This window comes from Parus major, chromosome Z (assembly GCF_001522545.3).
Source record: "Parus major isolate Abel chromosome Z, Parus_major1.1, whole genome shotgun sequence".
NCBI classification, from domain to species: domain Eukaryota; kingdom Metazoa; phylum Chordata; class Aves; order Passeriformes; family Paridae; genus Parus; species Parus major.
The window spans coordinates 39258108-39276707 of NC_031799.1; the positions used below are offsets into that span (position 1 = coordinate 39258108).

The 18600-nt window shown below is 33.2% G+C and overlaps 1 protein-coding gene across 2 annotated transcripts in view; it reads right to left on the minus strand.

Annotated features, from left to right (window-relative positions):
- CNTNAP4 (contactin associated protein family member 4) overlaps positions 1 to 18600 on the minus strand; it is a 203400-nt gene that overhangs the window by 30574 nt on the left and 154226 nt on the right. For both annotated transcript variants that reach the window (XM_015615186.3, XM_015615184.3), the window contains exons 11-15: positions 16624 to 16730; positions 14264 to 14383; positions 11156 to 11353; positions 7865 to 8021; positions 4591 to 4718 (exon numbers count right to left, since the gene is read on the minus strand). In XM_015615186.3, the coding sequence (XP_015470672.1) occupies positions 4591 to 4718; positions 7865 to 8021; positions 11156 to 11353; positions 14264 to 14383; positions 16624 to 16730 (710 nt within the window). The remainder of the gene's footprint in view (positions 1 to 4590; positions 4719 to 7864; positions 8022 to 11155; positions 11354 to 14263; positions 14384 to 16623; positions 16731 to 18600) is intronic.

An 18600-nucleotide genomic window follows, 5' to 3' on the forward strand; every position in this document is an offset into this window, starting at 1 on the left:
ATATTGCTTTAAGGTTTTTTGGGTTTTTTTTCTTACAGAAGGCTACTCTTTCCTGCTTTGCTCTGACTAATATGGTTTGGTTTTCTTATAAGTAAGATACCTCATTAAAGAGATCAATCCTTAAAACCTAAAAAAAAAAAAATAGGAGCCAAGTACACTAATAGAATGTTAAATAAAAGAGTGAAAATAAAAAAAAATATGCAACAATGAATAGGTAACTTCTGCTGGATGCATTCGATACATAACTTTTCAGAAGCACTCAAATAAGTAACTCTGACGTGGAAACTTAGCGGAGTGCATAGTTTATGACAATTCAATTCAACCAATTTTTCATGGTTCTAGTTTATTTTGCTGTGGGCATAAGCAATTTTCTTTTCCTCCCAAGTAGCTGTCCTACAAGGAATAGATTATTGATGCAATAAGAATTTATGATCTTTTAGATTCGAGTCATTTAATGAAGTACTGAATGTATTATAAATACCAGCAAACCTTCTCCTCCATGTTTTTACATAGTATTCTAGTCAGTTATTCTGAAAAGCTTATGTCTGTCAGATAGAACAAAAACCTATTTAATAAAGAATATCCCCTGTGAAGTATAATTGTATCATTTAGTTCTAGAGAGCGACAGAAGAAAAAAGAAACAATGATCTCTTTAAAGAGTATTCAAATCACATTGTGAGTCCAGGAATACCTGTTCTCCCTTGTTTGACAGCACTTCTGAAAAACAGGTATTTGCCACTCGACCTTTTTTGCATTCTTCACCTATCCAAAGTAAAATGTGATTAAAAGTATATTTAATTAGACCCTCATGGGTGTCAGCAACCTCAGGTTAGAAAAAAAGTCTTAGAAATGGTCTGATTTCCTTCTGTAACTTCAAATTGTTGCTAGAAGCAGTGGCCCGGCAAGATAGTTTAAACTTCATCAGTTTTCTAGTGTGAAAATTAAGATGTAGAACTCAGAAATTACTGCAAGTCATAGCTCTTTACACTAACTGTAAAACTGAATATTAAAGAAAATGTTCATTATAGAATCTACTGCTCATACATAATGACCATTAGAAGAAAATATCTAAGTCCTACACTCAGTATTTATTGTAAGACATAATATATTGTATACGAGTGATTATATTAATATATTTTAATATAGTCTACATATTATATATAAATATGTATAATTTCCTATGTATATATAATTTTGTACGTAGGATATATCACAGAATCAATTACATTGCAAAAGACCTCTGAGATCATCAAGTTCAACTTTTGACTGGACACCACCTAGTGAACTAGACCATAGCACTGAGTGCCCCATCTAGTCTTTCCTTAAACACCTCCAGGGATGGTAACTCCATATCCTCCCTGAGCAGCTCACCCCAATGCTTATCAACCCTTTCCATAAAGAAATTCCCCTGATGTCCAGCCTGAATGTTCCCTGGTGCAGCTTGAGACTGCGTCCTCTCATCTTGCCCCTGGTTGCTTGGGGGAAGAGGCTGATCCCCACCTGGCTACACACTCCCGTCAAATGGTTGCAGAGAGTGATAAGGTCTCCCCTGAGCCTCTTTTTCTCCAGGCTAAACAACCCCAGCTCCCTCAGCTCTCCTCCTGGGACTTACCCTCTAGGTACCTCATCAGCCTCACTGCCCTTCTCTGGACTTCATTACATATCGTGCTATAAAATATTTATTTGATAATCTAATTTTATATATATATATATATATATATATAACATACCATAAATTATATAATAACTTTTATTTAGATATTTTGTTATATAAACTCATCAAATTTGTGGTTTTCTTAACAAATTGCACTTTGGGCTTATGTCAAAATTTATGATCTAATCATTTTCCTTCAGAAATTGTGTTTTCTCAAACTTTAGTTCTCACTGCCTTAAATACATTCTTCTCGTACTGTCTTTATAACGTAAATGACTGAGAAAAAATGCATTATTTAACAATCAAAATCAATGTTCTTATTTCAAGGTTTTTGCTGTATTATGACAATGAACTGTTATATTCTGCAATCTTTTCATTGAGCTTATTTCAGCTCAAAATTACTTCTTTTCGAAGTTAAATGCTGTAATGTTGTATGACATTACAGGAATATTTCTCTGACATTCAGACTGAGTTCTTGTGCTTGTTCTCACACTATTTTAGAATTCTCTATCACAGCTTGTCTAGAAATACTGTGATCATTCATCATCAGTGTGAAATATTGCAGCAATTCAATCACCCAGACTAAGCAAACATCAGATGAAGTCGGGGAGGTCAGTGGGTGTCAGAAATGTCTGTATGTTTTAGAGATTACTCTGAGGAAGCTAGTTGACTTCCGTGTTTTAAGATCTGTCACATCTGAGGTCAGGTTATGTAACTAATAATAGTTGGGAATAGTTGATGAGTAGTGGAATTCAACTGCTTCCCCCCAGTAATTAGAACTGCAAAAGCTTTAAGTGCTTCTGTTTCATTGCTGTCTTTGTCACTGGCTTCATTGTCTGTGGCTACAACGGAGGTATGCTGAGTGAGCATGGCCAGTCGATTGAGGGAGCTGGTTATCCTGTCTGTTCAGTATTTGCTAGAGAACACCTGCACTGGGCTTCCAATTTCCCTTCCCCTAGCAACAGAAAACATTCATAAACAGGAACAAGTACTGTGGAGGCAACAAGAAGGTTCAGATGTGGAGCAGCTGTCCTGCCCTTCAGGCTGGAGGAACTTGGCTGCTTCAGCCTGGGAAGCAGAAAGGTTTTTGGGGAACCTGATAGCAGACTCCAAAACCTAAGGGGAAATCATCAAAGAGACAGATACAGCATCTCTGCATTGGTATAAGGTATGAGTATCAAAGGCAGTGGTTATGGTGAAAGCACAGAGTTTCAGGCTCGATAAAAGTAAAAAGCAATTCTCACTGAGGACAGCCAAGCAGCGGAAGAGACTGCCCAGAGAAGCAGTGCAGGCTTGGGTGCTTCAAACACCAGTTTGACAAAGCACTGAGAGACCAGATCTCAACTCATGGATAATCCTGCTATAAGCAGGAGACCTCCTTAGGTCCTGTCACGCTGAATTAAACCATAATACTGTATCATAGCCTCATGATATGTAGGAAAAATTATCAGTTCACATTCAGATGTCAGACTAGTGAAGTGAAAGAACCCAATGGGATTTTTAAGTCTTATAAATTTTCATATGGAAAATTAGAATGCAGTGCTGAAACACACATCTGTTAACAAATCTTCCAGGCATAATTACCCTGACAAGACGGAGATGACACAAAAATAAATACATACTAATTTATATTTTCTTAATCTATGTACTTTCCTGACTGAGTTTAAAAATATAAATACTTTATATATATATATTATATATATATATACACTTCATATAAATACGATATCTATATCTATATATATCTATATCTATCTATATATATACACTTTATATAAATACTTTATATATATATATTATATATATATATACACTTCATATAAATACGATATCTATATCTATATATATCTATATCTATCTATATATATACACTTTATATAAATACTTTATATATATATATTTTCTTTGCTTTTTATATATACTTCACCAGTACTTTACTGGTATTTCTCTTAATCATATAAGCTGAAGTAATTTGAAAACCAAACATGACATTGTATGATGAAGGAAGAAAACCACATAAAGAATACAAAAATTTCTAACTATTACATCTATTATATGTTAAATGTAGTAATTATTATAGATAACAGGTAAATTCATGAAAACTAATATGGTAACATGTTATTTAAAAAAATTAACCTAATTGAATATTGTAAAAACTTACTCAACTGTATATCAAATATGGCCCATCTAACTCTTCAGTTGAGTTCTTTGGGCTTGTTTATAGTATTTCTTCTCCTAATCCCTAATTTTTGATTGCAAACAGCAGCAGACATAGAATTTTGTGTAAAATGTTACCATAAGCCAAAAATGTTCTCTTTTTCATTGAACAGGGAAATTATTAAAAACAGAAGTATTATCACAAATCTTCAATAAGGTGCCAGTTTTGCACAAATATATGATTCTGGTTACCACAATATGTATTCAGAATGTAAACCTAGAATTATTGTGTAAATTTATAAAATTTAAATTCTTACATGTAGTTGAAAATTTGCAGGTCAATATTGCATACACTGAATAACCCTCCCACAGTTTTCCTAGCTGCATAAAAATTCAGAGGCAGAAATATGTGTAATGTTTTATGATGGATGCATGCATGGCCAGTGAAGGGTATTTCCCCAAGACACAGTAACCAGCTATGAATTCCCCTTCATGTAATGCTTTATTCATAATTTAATTCCAGTTGGGTAAAGCAAAATATCTGTTTGAAAACTATTATAACACTTTCTGTTTTCACTATTGATACGTATCACGAAAAATACATTTTTACCATTTCAATGGTTTGCACTGGATGATGGTGGGTTTTTTTTTTCTAATTCCAAAAAAAATGGGATGAAATTTTTAGAGAATTTTATCTTAGGGTTGTAACAAATAACTTTTGAAAGTTATTGCAGACAAAATGCATCACTGATTAACAGAACTCTTCAACTGTTACTTACTATCACCACGGCAAAGCAAAGGCCCCAGTTTGTAAGCAGCTTCTGAGTTTGGTCTGTCAGTATCTGTGATCACAATTTCAGTTACTGGTAGATGGTCCTTGTAGGAGAGGAAGCCAGTATCATTAGTCCTGAAAAGGTAAAATGAAAGCCACAGCTCTCCTAAATGTTTCCAATAAATATTTCATTATAATTGACACATTACTGAGGAAAAGAAAACATCAAGAAAAGAAAAAGGATGCCCAAATATTTATATGTGTATGTGTTTGTATATATGTGATACATAAAACTGTGAATAGAAACCTAAGTTTTGGAGTTGATATTGAACTCATTTGACAGGACTGAAAGAATTTCATTGAAAGTGGGTATTTTTATGGTTGTGCTGGTCTACACAAGCGTGAAAAAAGTCCTCTTGAATAAATGGGCACCTAACTGCTTTCCTAAGTCAATGAATATGCTCAAGTCAGATTTGCAAGTGCATTTTATGTTGCTGAGGACATATTGCATCTCTAATTTACTCCATCATCAATATGGAATATTTAATGGCTTAATATAACTTTAAAGTAAGCCTAATTTTTTTTATTTTTTTCCACCCTGAAAAAATTTTAAAAAATCAAATAGAAATGTACAAAGTCATGCTGACTACAGGAAAAGCAGTATATGCAACGAAGATGAAACCTGCAGAAAAGAAAATATGTAAATTTGCACTCGGAACTGACATCTAATACTTGTAATATTAGATCTAATTCCTTGTTTAAAATCTTTGTTGACTTAGTGTCAGAACTGAATTTTTAAATTTCATAAGCACCAATTTTGGCCCTAAAATTCCTTTCCCTAACCCCATGGAAATGTTCAGTTACTCAGGACTATTCTGGAAAATTCTATTTGTCAAATCAATACATTCAATCTTCCCTCTAAAGGGCAAAGCAAATAGTTCAGAATAAACAGGAGAAACTCGGAGTGGAGAAGTAATCTAGAAGCTCCACCACTTAGAGATTAAACATGAGACATACATCAGGAAGAAATCCATGCTTCTCTGAGAATGTCATCAGGCTTAGCAATCTTGTCTGTCAGTACACAGTGCACTGGGACTAACACAATAGGGAGAGACTGTGCCCTCTTGCTGAATAAAATTAGTGACTTTTTTCTCCTCTCCCCTCTCTCTTTCCTATCATTGTCATCTTTCTCCTGCATATAATTTCTGTTCATCTGTTTTGAAGCACAGTGAAGAAAAATGGACATTTTTTAGTAAGCTATTTTGCTTAACTGAGGAATGCAAAACATGGGGTTTTTATAAATGCTAATTTTTCACAAGGTGAGATATTTCAGGTTTCTAATTTTGAACTGAAAGAAAATCCCTCAAAACACCAGAAGTGTTTGCTTCAGTAAAACGGCACTGTAAACAAAAGGAAAGTGTATAGAATTTATCTTCTGTGGAGAGGAGTTGCAATTTTTAAATTTTTAGGACCAGATTTTTTTAAAAACAATTCTATTCTAAAGTTCTAGAGGTGTTTTTCATTAGAGTTAAATTTATGTCCCATGTATGAAATAAGATTTCGCTATTAAAGTAGACTGTCAAAACCAGTGTTTCAAAACCACAGTGTGTAACTAGTTGTCTATGATCAAAATGCATCTCAAACAAGCACAGCTTGTACCTACTTTTCCCCCCAGTGAACTGTATCTAGTTGAGATCTACTAGAAGTATCAACTGATCCAAAGCAGTAGTCTCTAGGGAAATACAACAGTAATCACAAGTACAAAAATGAGTGTACATGTAACCTCTGTAATACTGGAGTTACTGGGAAGAATCTCTACTTATAAGTGTCAAAAGTGGATACAAACAGAAACATAAACCCAAACTCATTATTCTTGAAATTTAATACTCTCATAAATACCTCAGAAACTTACTGGAAGTGGATGTGTATGTGAAGATATGCATATAATCCTCTCATATACTGTATTTACAAATACGTTACTATTATAAATTAACCTTTATTGAACAAATGACAAAACTGAGCAAGAATATTTTACATGTATAAGCAACTGTGCTAATTTTTTTCTCATAATTCATTTGCCTTTTAGCACTTATTTTCATGTTACAAATTAATACTGTTTTTATTTTCATACAACATAATAATAGGGAAATTCTTAGTGTTATGTGTGTTTTGTTTATCTCTTTATTGGAATAAACATTGCAGATATCACCCTGTGAATTTTACTGCAATAGCAAATTCTTTTCTCCAGAAATCTTTGAAGCTTGTGAAGAATTGTTCTTTGATTAACTCTTTCTTGTACTTTCATTTCTGTGTCTGCTGAATTCCCTGCCCATGTTGAGGGAACAAGCATTTTCCAACCCAACTCACTGGTCAGTCCTTTAAAGGAAGGGTGGACCTTCAGAAATAAAAAATGGTGCAGTGCTTAATTTTGCACACGTCAAGCTGTTCCTAAGTATCTTCCTTACATTTTCCCACTTTCAAAAAAATTGATGTTGATGCATTTTTTTAAGATGCACATGTTAATGTACTCATTGAACTTGATTTATGTAATTTAAATGGACTTCACAATTTTAAGACTGTAAAAGTTTATGCAACAGAAGAGCTTTCATTTGAGAAGTCCCTCTGCTTTACCAAATCCTGTACTGCATTGTTGAGAAAGTTGTATCTGATCCTACTAAATGAAAAGTCAAGTTCAGATTTGACATTGTAAAAAGAAGTCATCCATTATATTATTTATATGAAAGTAATTCTAAATGACACCAGAGAATTTTAGGCACAAGTGGAAGATGTAATTCATTCATTCTCTTTGAACAGGACTCCACATGAGTGCTCTGCTTCATTGATAGAAAGAGTATTAATTTTAATTGTCTATGTTTTAGATGGGAAAAAAAGGATGAAAAAAAGCTAAACCTTAAAGTGTAGTTATAAATTATGCTAAAATAACCTTTTTTAAAGAACATTTTAACTTAATCACATTCAGTAGTCTAAAATTAACTGAAGTTGTGGTAAAGAACTATAGTTTAAATCTGTAACATGCAATACACTAGAGCACTAGAAAGTATCTGCAAAATTGAACTTCCCCAAAATTTAGAGTGAAAGAATTAGCAATTATACCTAATGTACATAGCAATAACTTTGTGGAAAAATATGTTCTATAGCAAAGAATCCGATGACTTATATTTCTGACTGCCTTGGTATTATAAATATGCTAAGGTCTGTATGTTTTCTTTATTTACTTTTAACAAAAGAAGTACTGTAAATAATCAACAGTAAAAAGTCACCATTCATCCCTGTCTGCATCACAGTTGCAGTAATGCTGGGAATCAATGCAGCTTCCCTCCAGTCCACAAGCACATTTTTGTACAGCAGGCAAGGAACCTCCCCAGTAAGTATGAGTTTCATTGGTTCTTCCAATCCACCAGCTCAGTGGCATCCCATCTAAAAAGCAAGTTAGAGAAAATCAGTGCCCAGTCTTGTCTCCTACTTCTCTCAGGTTTCCCATCAAAATAATTTTCCAAAAGGTTAAGAAGACAAAAATCCCTGCTCAAATCTAAAACCTTTAAATGACCAGGAAAAAAATATATTTCCACCTTTACTTGATAAGTAATTATTCATTTTAATACTTCGTTTTCACATATTAAGTAATTGTCACAGATTTTTGCTTGCATTAGTGGAAAAGGGAACTCACAGTACCTAGTTCAGCCAGCCATGATATTAGAATAATTTATCTTAAGCAGCCCATTTATATAATTCATTTTAAAATGGTCCATGAAAGAGGAGATATAATCATCCTAAAAATCAGGGTAGTTTATATTCCCAAGTAAAGATCAATTTCATACGTTGGAACTACCAGAAATTGAATGAGGGAAGTCACAGAAACGGCCTCATCCCACTACCAAGAGTACTACAGAGTACTACTACCCACATCTGTGATGAACTTTAAGCAGATGAATAGTAGTGTTAATCAGAAATGCCCAAAGACAGCTGCTAGGTCATGGACAGCAGATTCAGAATTTATATACTCAGAGACAATAGAAATCATGTTAATGGTGGCCCCATAAGCAAGTTGATATATGTGGTGAGCAGAAATGAGGTAGCCCTGTACTATTACATCTCTCTGTGGTGCCCCCAGTCAGCACTGTTTGTAGCAAAATGACAAAACTGTGTGTTTCCTTAATGTTACAGTACTGCAGAATAAGCTTAAAGATATTGCCAAGCAAGCATAGCAACAGAAGAAATATCTACAGAACGCATAATAGCTAAACAATATGAAGCATAAGATAAACAATCTCAAATGAGATGGAAGAAGGGTGGTGGATGTATGAAAGTCAACGCATGAGAAAAAATCAGGTATTGTTAAATTATAGTTTCTCACGGATGCATTTCTTTTTGTTTCTGCTGGAGTTCCATTTTCAGCACCTGGCCCCCACGAAGAAGCTGGAATTTATTCTACTCTCAACTTTACTTACAACTGCTACTGCTTATTAAACCTCACTGTTAGATAAAACCTCTGTTACACTGACAATCTTTCAGATTGCGAACATATTGACTGCATTCATAACCACACAACTGTCAGCCCAGCAGGCCAAAAACCAGTGTGAGCAGTTTTTCGAAAAGTCAAGCTTGCATAATGGCATCAATGTCCAATATCAGTGTTTGTGTTTGCAAACCATCACAGGAGGAAGAAAACCCAGAGACTGTGTATAAATAATTTATCAGACAACACTTTAAAAAGGTTCTAACAACTAAGACTGTAAAAAGCAGAATATTTCTGCTCCTTTAACAGCATGCCTTAGGTTTATATTGTAGTCATGAATTAGCATTCCCAGTGTTTCACTAGGGACATTGGGGTATGTTTAAAAGCTGGTCTCAGTCATTTGTTCATATAGCAGGGTAAGAAGAGAGTATTTACTGAAATGCTGCAAGTTCATACTGATTAGCCTATTTTTTTTTCCCTTCCTTGGCAGAAACTACTGTCTAAGCAAAATAAAGCCATTAATTAAAATAGTTAGAGATTTCTTCATAATGATCACATAAATGTATTAACCAATGACTTTCCTAATGACATCATTTGCAGATGCCATCCAGACGGAGTGAATAAAATGCATTCCTAAAATTCAGTCAGTTAAAGATTACAGTTAAAGATTAGGTGGATTGTATTTTCCAAAAATATATTATGTAACCATCATCAAATTTTCTATTTCTCAGGCATACCTAGTGAAGATTATAAACAGCAGAAATGAGAGTGATTAAGCTGTGTTTAAACAAAAGAATTATTTTAGAAAATTGCTATAAGTCTCATGTAACTTTCACATGTCTATTTATTCTTAGCATTCAAAACTAAATTTTGGATGACTTACCACAGGTGACTTTGCACATTTTGAAGGCATTTATTTTAGCACATTTATGTGCATATTATAAATATGCAGTGATATGTAATATAAACAGCATAACAATAAAAACAGTGAATTACTTTAGCACATTTACAAGCAATCTCCTTGGACAAAACAATAGTCTTTAATCTTTCTGCTTGAGGCAAACCAGGCTTTTGAACACTTAAACATAGTTTTAATTTGGAGTCCACTGTAAAAGGAAGGCTCATTGGGACATCTTTAAGCAGCAGGTTCACTTTTTTTGCTGTGGAGGTATTTTCAAACAGATATTCTTCCAAGAGCGAACACCAGTCTAAAAAGCCCAGAGATGTCCATGCCATAATTAGGGAGAAAGAATGTATAAAGAAAGAGCTTAGACATAGAACCAGAGAGGACTTCACGCAGAGATATTCTCTCTGCTTAGTAGGAAAGAATGCCAAGGAATCAATATTTAGCATCTTAAGAGTTTCTGGTGCACAAGTCAAAAAATTTCACTTAGTTTTTCAAAAAACAGTAAACAATGAGGATTTTACCTCTACAGTATTTGGAGTGCTTAGATGTTCACAGTAAAGTCTTTGAACACCAGCTCTCTGTCAGTAAGAGTTAAAATTTAAATATACTACATAACTTCACTTTTCTTTAAGTAGATCAGACCTCTCTTTATTTCTTAAAGCAATTATAATTTTGTCAATAATCCACATTTTAACTAGAGAGCTTTTAAAGAATGTTTATATTGGACACTGGAAATTCAATGTTATTGATGTGTTTTGTCAAGCACTCACAATATGCACATTAAGTGCACACATTAACTTCTCCTGGTATCTACACACTAATTTCTGTTCTTTTAAAGAAGATATTTCCTCAGTAATAATTTAATTCCTTCATTAAAATTAAAAAAATCTTGGAATACCAAACAAGAGGGGATCTGTTAATAACAATCTCTGTTAATTTAAATGTCTTATGAGAGAAATTAACTTGAGAATTTAATTCTCTGAAAAAAAAATCATTATAAATCGACATTTGAATTTTCCTGGTTCAAATATCTCTTGGTAACTTACAGAAATCTGAGAACTCATTATTTGAAGTAGTTGAAACTCCATAGTAGCAAAATGCCATAGCCTTGTTAGAAATAAAGAATTTTAGTGACCAGTAAAAATAAAGGCACAATGCAACATAATAAGGTTTGACTTCTTTACTTACCTGACTTATCTACAAGCCTTGATTTTTTGCAGTAGTAAGCAAGCTCTTGTTCACAGTGATCTGCAAGGTTTATTGTAGCCTGAAGCTGGTCTAGGCTGGCAGAATACTTGAAAAACACAGTGTGTGGGTTCTCTCGATTAGCACTTTTAACTCTGGTTAGGTTGGTGCTGTTATGCTGTATAATTGTCCACGTTGCATCTTTCAAAACACATGTGAAAAGTAATAAGGAATGAGAAAGCTGCAGAAGTTAGTAATGGAAAGAGCATGTAGCATGAAATCAGCTAAACTTCAAGATAACTTCTTTGATCACAGAAAGCTCTTTGGGGCGCATGAAATAAACATAAATCATTGAGCAAAAATGAAAACAATTACTCATTTTTTCTATTCATAGATAGATCATTGTACCATGACTGTAACAGGTATTCAGCTAGTTATGATTATTGAATAAGGAAAGAATATGTGATGACACCCAAATATTTGTATCAGAAATAAAATATTGTTTACTTGGTAAATTGCAATGAAAGATTAGAAAGAAAAAGCACTTACTATTGTGACTTTCCCCAGGCTTAAATAATGCATTTAAACACTAATTCTATCCTAGAATCTACCTACATTACATACATCCTTATAGCTTGAATTAATTTATTCTGTATGAGAAAACGGCCTACAGGCCTTTTGTATGATACAAAGAAGCAGAAGTTCTTGCGTTTACTGTGCTAACTATAAAACTAAGATTATATGAAGGTTAATTACTACTGCCACCTAAAATTAAATAGTATTCATGATGAAGGCTCATATAATTCTTCTGTTTTGTATTTCTGTCAAGCCCCTTCACCTGTGAATAGGAAAAAAATGAGCTTATTCTGTTTCAGCTCCCACTTTCAAAATCTGTAAGCCTCACTTTCCTGACCAAAACCCTTCTCAAGGTAGGTGCAAGAAGGCTTCCAGTTAAAGTCCATCTGGGACAGTCAATTTTAGATTCATGGTCATCGTATTCATGTATCTTCTTGGTCAGTGTAATTTGAAAAATCGTAAGAATTATTATTTTTTTCTAAATTTTAGTATCGATATAATATTTCAGACATTGTAATAGTAGTATTCTAACTAGACCTGTGTTTTATTTCATCAGCTGTCTATAGGCCGCACATGGCAGATATTATAAAATATCCATAAAGAGAATAGAACTATGGTCATTTAGAGATAAGAACTAGTCAGAAAAATGAAATTAAATATATTTCATCTAATTATATAATTTTATTAAGGATGTAATTAGAGTATCAAAAACCCGATAGCTGGAAATACGAATTTAAATTTTGGCTCCTTTATTTGTTCTGGGTGCTGTTTTCTATGGTTGTGGGGTTTTTTTGGTAGATGGACATACATACAGACACAAATACATCTCTACATTACACTGAACATAAAAATGAAGATAAGCAGTTTCGATATTCAACTCAAGGTCACATTCCCAAAATTACAAAAAAAACCCCAACCAAACAAACAAAAAAAAAACCCAAAAAACCCAAAACCACAAAAAACCAAAAAACAAACAAACCCAAAAAAACACAAAAAACCAGAAAACTGCAAAGTTTTTAGCATCTTAATTGACAGTGTGTTGTTGACAGCAATTAAGTGTGGACTGTAGGCTTTTGATTCTGAAACTGAGCTCCAAGAATAAAATCAGGGAATGGCACCTCCCTCCCAGCTGCCTGAAATAAAGCCCCATGAATGTCAAAGACAAGGCAGTGCAGTAGGAAATGTGGGCATCTGCCTTCCCTGCCTCTGATGGGAAAAGGGAATACCAGTCATGAGGAAACTGGGAACAAAACAAATATAGAAGATTCATCCTGTCAGAATGCATCTTGAGATGAGGAACTGATCAATGATGTTTGCTTAATGTGGTGAATAAGGAGTGACTGAGGAAAACAGGAACAGCTGTTCATGGACACACAAGGATAAATCAGACACTACACTGTACCTTGGAGAGTTATACCCACTTAGAAAAATTGTCATCTTTCTGCCATGATTCTTTGGTCTTTTTAGTCTCACAGGACACTAGAATATTTCTTTTTAAGAGCCCATGCCAATCTGAAGTGTTCTTATTGTGAGAAAGCACAATTCACTGTAGAAGTCAAAGTCAGGAGCTGACATGGTAAGACTAGGTAAATTGCTCAAGTCAACATCAGAATCTTACTATAAGGTTTCTGAGACAAGTTCTCAACACTTCGGGCATATCTAGCCCTACCCAGTTCAAATCTAGATTACTCATGTATTCTTTTAAACAGTTATAACTGTAAAACTAAATTTTTGTCAAATAAAACAGTAAAATATTCCCATCATTTTTGCTGGAAAGCAAATCATATTAAAGGGGCTAAGTAAAGGAGACAGCCACAAATCCAGCAACAATAAATTCCAATAAGCCAGTTAAATTTAAGCTTAGTTAAAATACCAATATACCATACACAATAAAGAGATAGAATCAATTGCTTTGTTAAAAAGCAGACCGAAAACAAACTGACAGCTAAAACTTGTAGTTACCTACATGATCAGATTCAAAGAACTGGTTGCAGAAGGGAAACAGGGTGGCCAAAGGTGAGGCTGCAAGTTGGATGGACTGGTTGTATTTGTATTCTCTAAATGATCACCATGCAGTTTGAAAGATGAAGTTTAATATCTATATTCCTTCCAACAAAGGCCAGATCTAAATTAAAATTTTTCAGAAGGCTATCGGGAAGAGTCAGCAAATTTCTCATAAAACAACTTATTTCTCATTTTCTTAAGTATCCTTGAGAGGCTGCAACTTCAGTAAAAAGAAAGCTGCTCCCCAAAATGAACTAGTATGACGTTGTCAACATATGGAACACATACCCCATTTATGCAAAGCAAAACAGGAATGCTGTATTAGCTTCACAGCCTGAATCCTGTTACAATTCTAATTTTTATGCCTAATTATTTGCCCAATATCCTGAGCTAAAGGGTCACCTTCATTTTGTTGTGCATGTTTACATTAAATTCGTAAACTGCAGAGACTTCTCACTTGATAACTCGTTTTTCAGTGTAATGAGCATGCATACAGTCACAGCTGTAAGTTAAGGAAGTTTATCACCTCACCTGTCATATTGCAGTATACGAGAAATGGTCCCAAGGGGCCACTTCCATCTGAATCAATATTGTAAAAGCCTGAAGTGTTCCCTCTGTGCTTATAGGCTTCACATGATTGCTCATAGATGGCTGCAAAAGAACACATTTCATCACAAATGCCATGGCATGATTTTACATTTTATTCAGGGAATTAAAAAAATATGTGCATGACCCTTGACATTGGGAAAAGAAGTTGGATGTGTTCCATCTCTGCTAAAGAATGAAGAAAAATTAATTCAATTGAAATTATGCCTTTATTAGAAATTGTTAAGCATATTTGGTTTATCATGGAGATCATAGGGTGCATTTTTAAGTATTTTACTCTAAACTTCCAGCTCAAAACTTCTGGAATGAACATATGAAATATGAGTGAGTAAATGGTTGTAAAATTGCTGAATAATGCTAGAATGCCAAGGTTATTATTTAGACCCTGGTAATCAGGTTTTGAGGAAACCCTCACTAATTACCTCAACCAAATCAGATTTTTGTTGCTGCTGTTGTTGTAACGTAAGCAGAAGATAAGCATTTTTCAGCCTTCACACTTCTCATTGTTTCCCATTTTAAATGGAAATGTGACTTGTCAGAGATTTCAATAAAATAATTAAATAAGCAAAAAAAAAAATTAAAAAAAAAAAAAAGACAGCTCCTTGGTTCCTTGTCATGTATACTTTATATCAATCTAGGTCTCGAAAAAAAAAATAAATCTCTAATACCTCTTATATATCAAATATGTGAGAAAAAAAAAGATGTATGAGTCCACTTCTGTAACTGTATCTCAGGAAGCATAATGATAATGTCACAGCTGGACATATTAATCTAAATTCTCCTTTAACCATTTTATTTCTTTTGAGCAGTCATAATGTATTGATATTTCATTTCAAAATTAAACTGTAATTTATCATTTATCAAAGCTTAAAAAAATTATGCCAAAAAGAATGAGCTGCCAGATTACTAATGAAAAGTAGTTATGAGTGCTATACAACATTTTTAAATAAGCTAGTATTTTAAGAGTGTTATCTTTCTATTTTTTTGCCTGATGGTTACTGACATGACATTGCAACAGCTATAAAAAAGCCAAATCCTTCATTTTACTTACCCTAGGAATTATCCATAATAAACAATTTATGCAATTTTAAAATGCAATTTTATTGTTCCTTAGAATAAGTACTCTTAGCTAAATTTAGAAATTACAAAATTTGATTATTCATTATTATTTTTGACAATAAAAAACATTTGTAACTCATATTATTACACTTCTCATTGAGTCCTAATCATCAGGGAACCTTCACCTGCATCTGTCCTCATATACATCACCAGATGATCCAATTTGTGACTTTTCAAATTGCAATGAATCAAATCACCTTCATCTTCACTCTGCACTCATCAGAGTTTAATGTGATATACCATGGTATTCAAAATCTTCTTTACCATTGGCATATTTCCTATGTTACATGGTTTTTCTTAATACTGTTATTTATGACTGTTGTTGACTTTGTATGATCAAGACTTAAATATGCAGTCTTTTAAAATCAGTGATTTCTCAAAAAATCCCATTTGGGTAGACATACATTCTTTCTGTGAAAGCTGCCACAAGGGATTGTATAGGTTTTATATAGACAATGTATAAGTACAGAATCATTTATCTGATGATTAGGGAAATCTTTGTATAAAAAAACAAAGTAAACGTATATGGATTTTTACTTAAGAGGTAGGTAGTGAAAGCCAGAATACTTCTTTTATCTTTTTTCCAGAATACGCTAAAAGCAGTACCAAAGTAAAGCATCTCCTGTGAAATTACCTAAGTTACATTCAATTAGGTTTTCAAAATGTGTTTATTTTATTTTCTCCTAATCTACTTTCTGATCCAGCAAACTACATAAACATGTGTTTGAGGTTTAGCACAGGATTATCTTTGGACATGCATGTAGTCTCACTGGCTCAGAAATAACAAATATTAGTTGTTGTGATGAATGAAGATGAATTTACCATATTTCTAAAAGATACATTGCTTCAGAAAGTGGAATTATATGGATGACAGAGGGTATTGCATAGTAATACCACACAAAATACAAAAAATGTGAAAGAAAAACACTTAAATTTTCAATTTTTTATTGTTTTTGTTTTTTGTTTTTTGTTACATATTTTGAGTTCCCAAGGCCTTTTCTGAAACCAAATCATGGTTACTTTTATGACTTAAAATATTTTATGAATGATAAGTTCAAATTTTTTTGGTTTGGTTTAGTCTCTTTTTTTTTAATTTTGTTTTGTGGTGAAGAAATTCAGTCAGAAGGAAAAGCACAGTCAGAAATCAGAAAACATCTTAGACTTACGATAGTGACAAGTAGCTCCCTTGTAACCAGTATTGGCACAGTTGCAGTGGAAACTGTTCCAGGACTGTGAGCACTCACCACCATGTTCACAGTAATTAGGCAAACACCTAAAACAAAAAACAGTTTGCATTTTCACTCTTTTTTCCCCTCACTTAAATGCCACTTCTACTTACCAAGAAAAGCAAAATCCTGGAAAAGAACTATAATGTGAAGAAAGTCATCAAGGTCATTGGTAAAGATGTCAATGCAAGCAAAAGAAAACTAAGAGAAGTTCTTCCCTGGTATTCCTTTTGCTTATAAAAAATATCCTAATTATGTAATAACCTTGTGAGAACAGAAATAAAGTGTAAGATGCAGAACCGTTATTAGTGTTCAACTGGCTGCAATTCAGTACAGACTAATAAATCAAGGAAAGGATTATGTGTTAATAATTCAATGGCAAGTTTTGCAATGACTGGGACTTCTTCAACAACATGTATTAAAACAAAGCAACATTACAGCAGACTTCTTTCTGTTCTTGTAAAATAATAATTAAAAAATCACCTAACAAATAAATCTGACCACAGCACCTGACATCTATTTCTAATTCCAAAATTATGTTTACTTCCTATGCTAGAAATAATTCAATATGTCATTTCCAACACAACTAACCGGTTCCAGTTTCCACTCTGGTAATATGACTAAGATCCTGAAGAGTTTTGATTAATTTCTTCTAGATAGACAATGGTTGACTGAAAAAATAATTTACCTGTAACTTCTTAATGTTAAAGACTGCAACACTATACTAAAGTATAAAATAATTGTGAGATAAAAAAAAAAGAAATTCCATTTTTTTATAAATTCAGCTGAAAATATATTGAAATATATTGGCACACTTCAGCCAATTATTAACTAGTTTTTCACCTTAGAAATTAGTTAATAATCTAACTGCACTCAGTGTATGATACAGCTCAGAAAATAAAAAATGACTTTACAGTGGACATTAGTCACAGGAAAAAAAACACTAACAAAAACCACATGCCCACTAACACTCACAGGATCTTAAAATACCTTATAATTCATTCAAGAAACAGTAGGAGAATATGAAATTAGGATTGCAGAAAGTCCAGCATTTCACACATCTGCCCTATGAATAATTCAGAGCCTTTGCACATTCACTGTTCATGGCACTCAAAGATTTTATCTTTCATGTTTATAAACAAGAGTAAGTCATTTTCACAGAAAGGAATTAAAAAAAGAAGTAGAAGGTGAAGTATAGGTAAAGTAAGTAAACTGATAGATGTCACCCAATTTCAAGGAAATCTGTGACATTTTTTGGCAATGAAAGAGCTTATCCTGTATCTATTCTCTCACTCACAAAATGTATGCCTAAGACCAGTCAACAGATGATTATATGCCTCAATGAATTCTGGTTTGGAACCTGAAGATAAAATTTAGGCACCAGGCTTACAATTATTTTCATTCTAAATACTTTGACAGAATTATATAAATATACATACCAACGTTTGTAAATGCTTTGTTTTACTTTCTATGTGTATAACTATCAGTTATTATAAATACAACTCTCTAACAAAACTGCCATTCAAGACCTTCAGTGCATTCACTGACAGCTGTTCTGTTTTTATTTAAGTCATATTTTGAGTCTTATGCCTTTCTGATAAAGACATTATCAAAAAATTGTGTTTTACGAGGTCTTTACTTGTATTGACTCCCTGTCCTTACTAATTAATCTTCCTAATATTGTTCACAAGATGAAAAGCTTTAATGAAATTGATTACATTTGAACCAACCTTAATGAAAGTGAAAACAAGTTTAGAGTATAATTTAAATCTTTTAACATTGAATTAAAATCTTTTAACATTAACTTTTCTCCTCTGCTTGAGAATGTATAAGAGAAAGTAGCCACCAGCTACATCAAAGTAAATGTATAACTACATTATATTCTGTGACTCACCCCAAAGCAAGATTCAGAACACA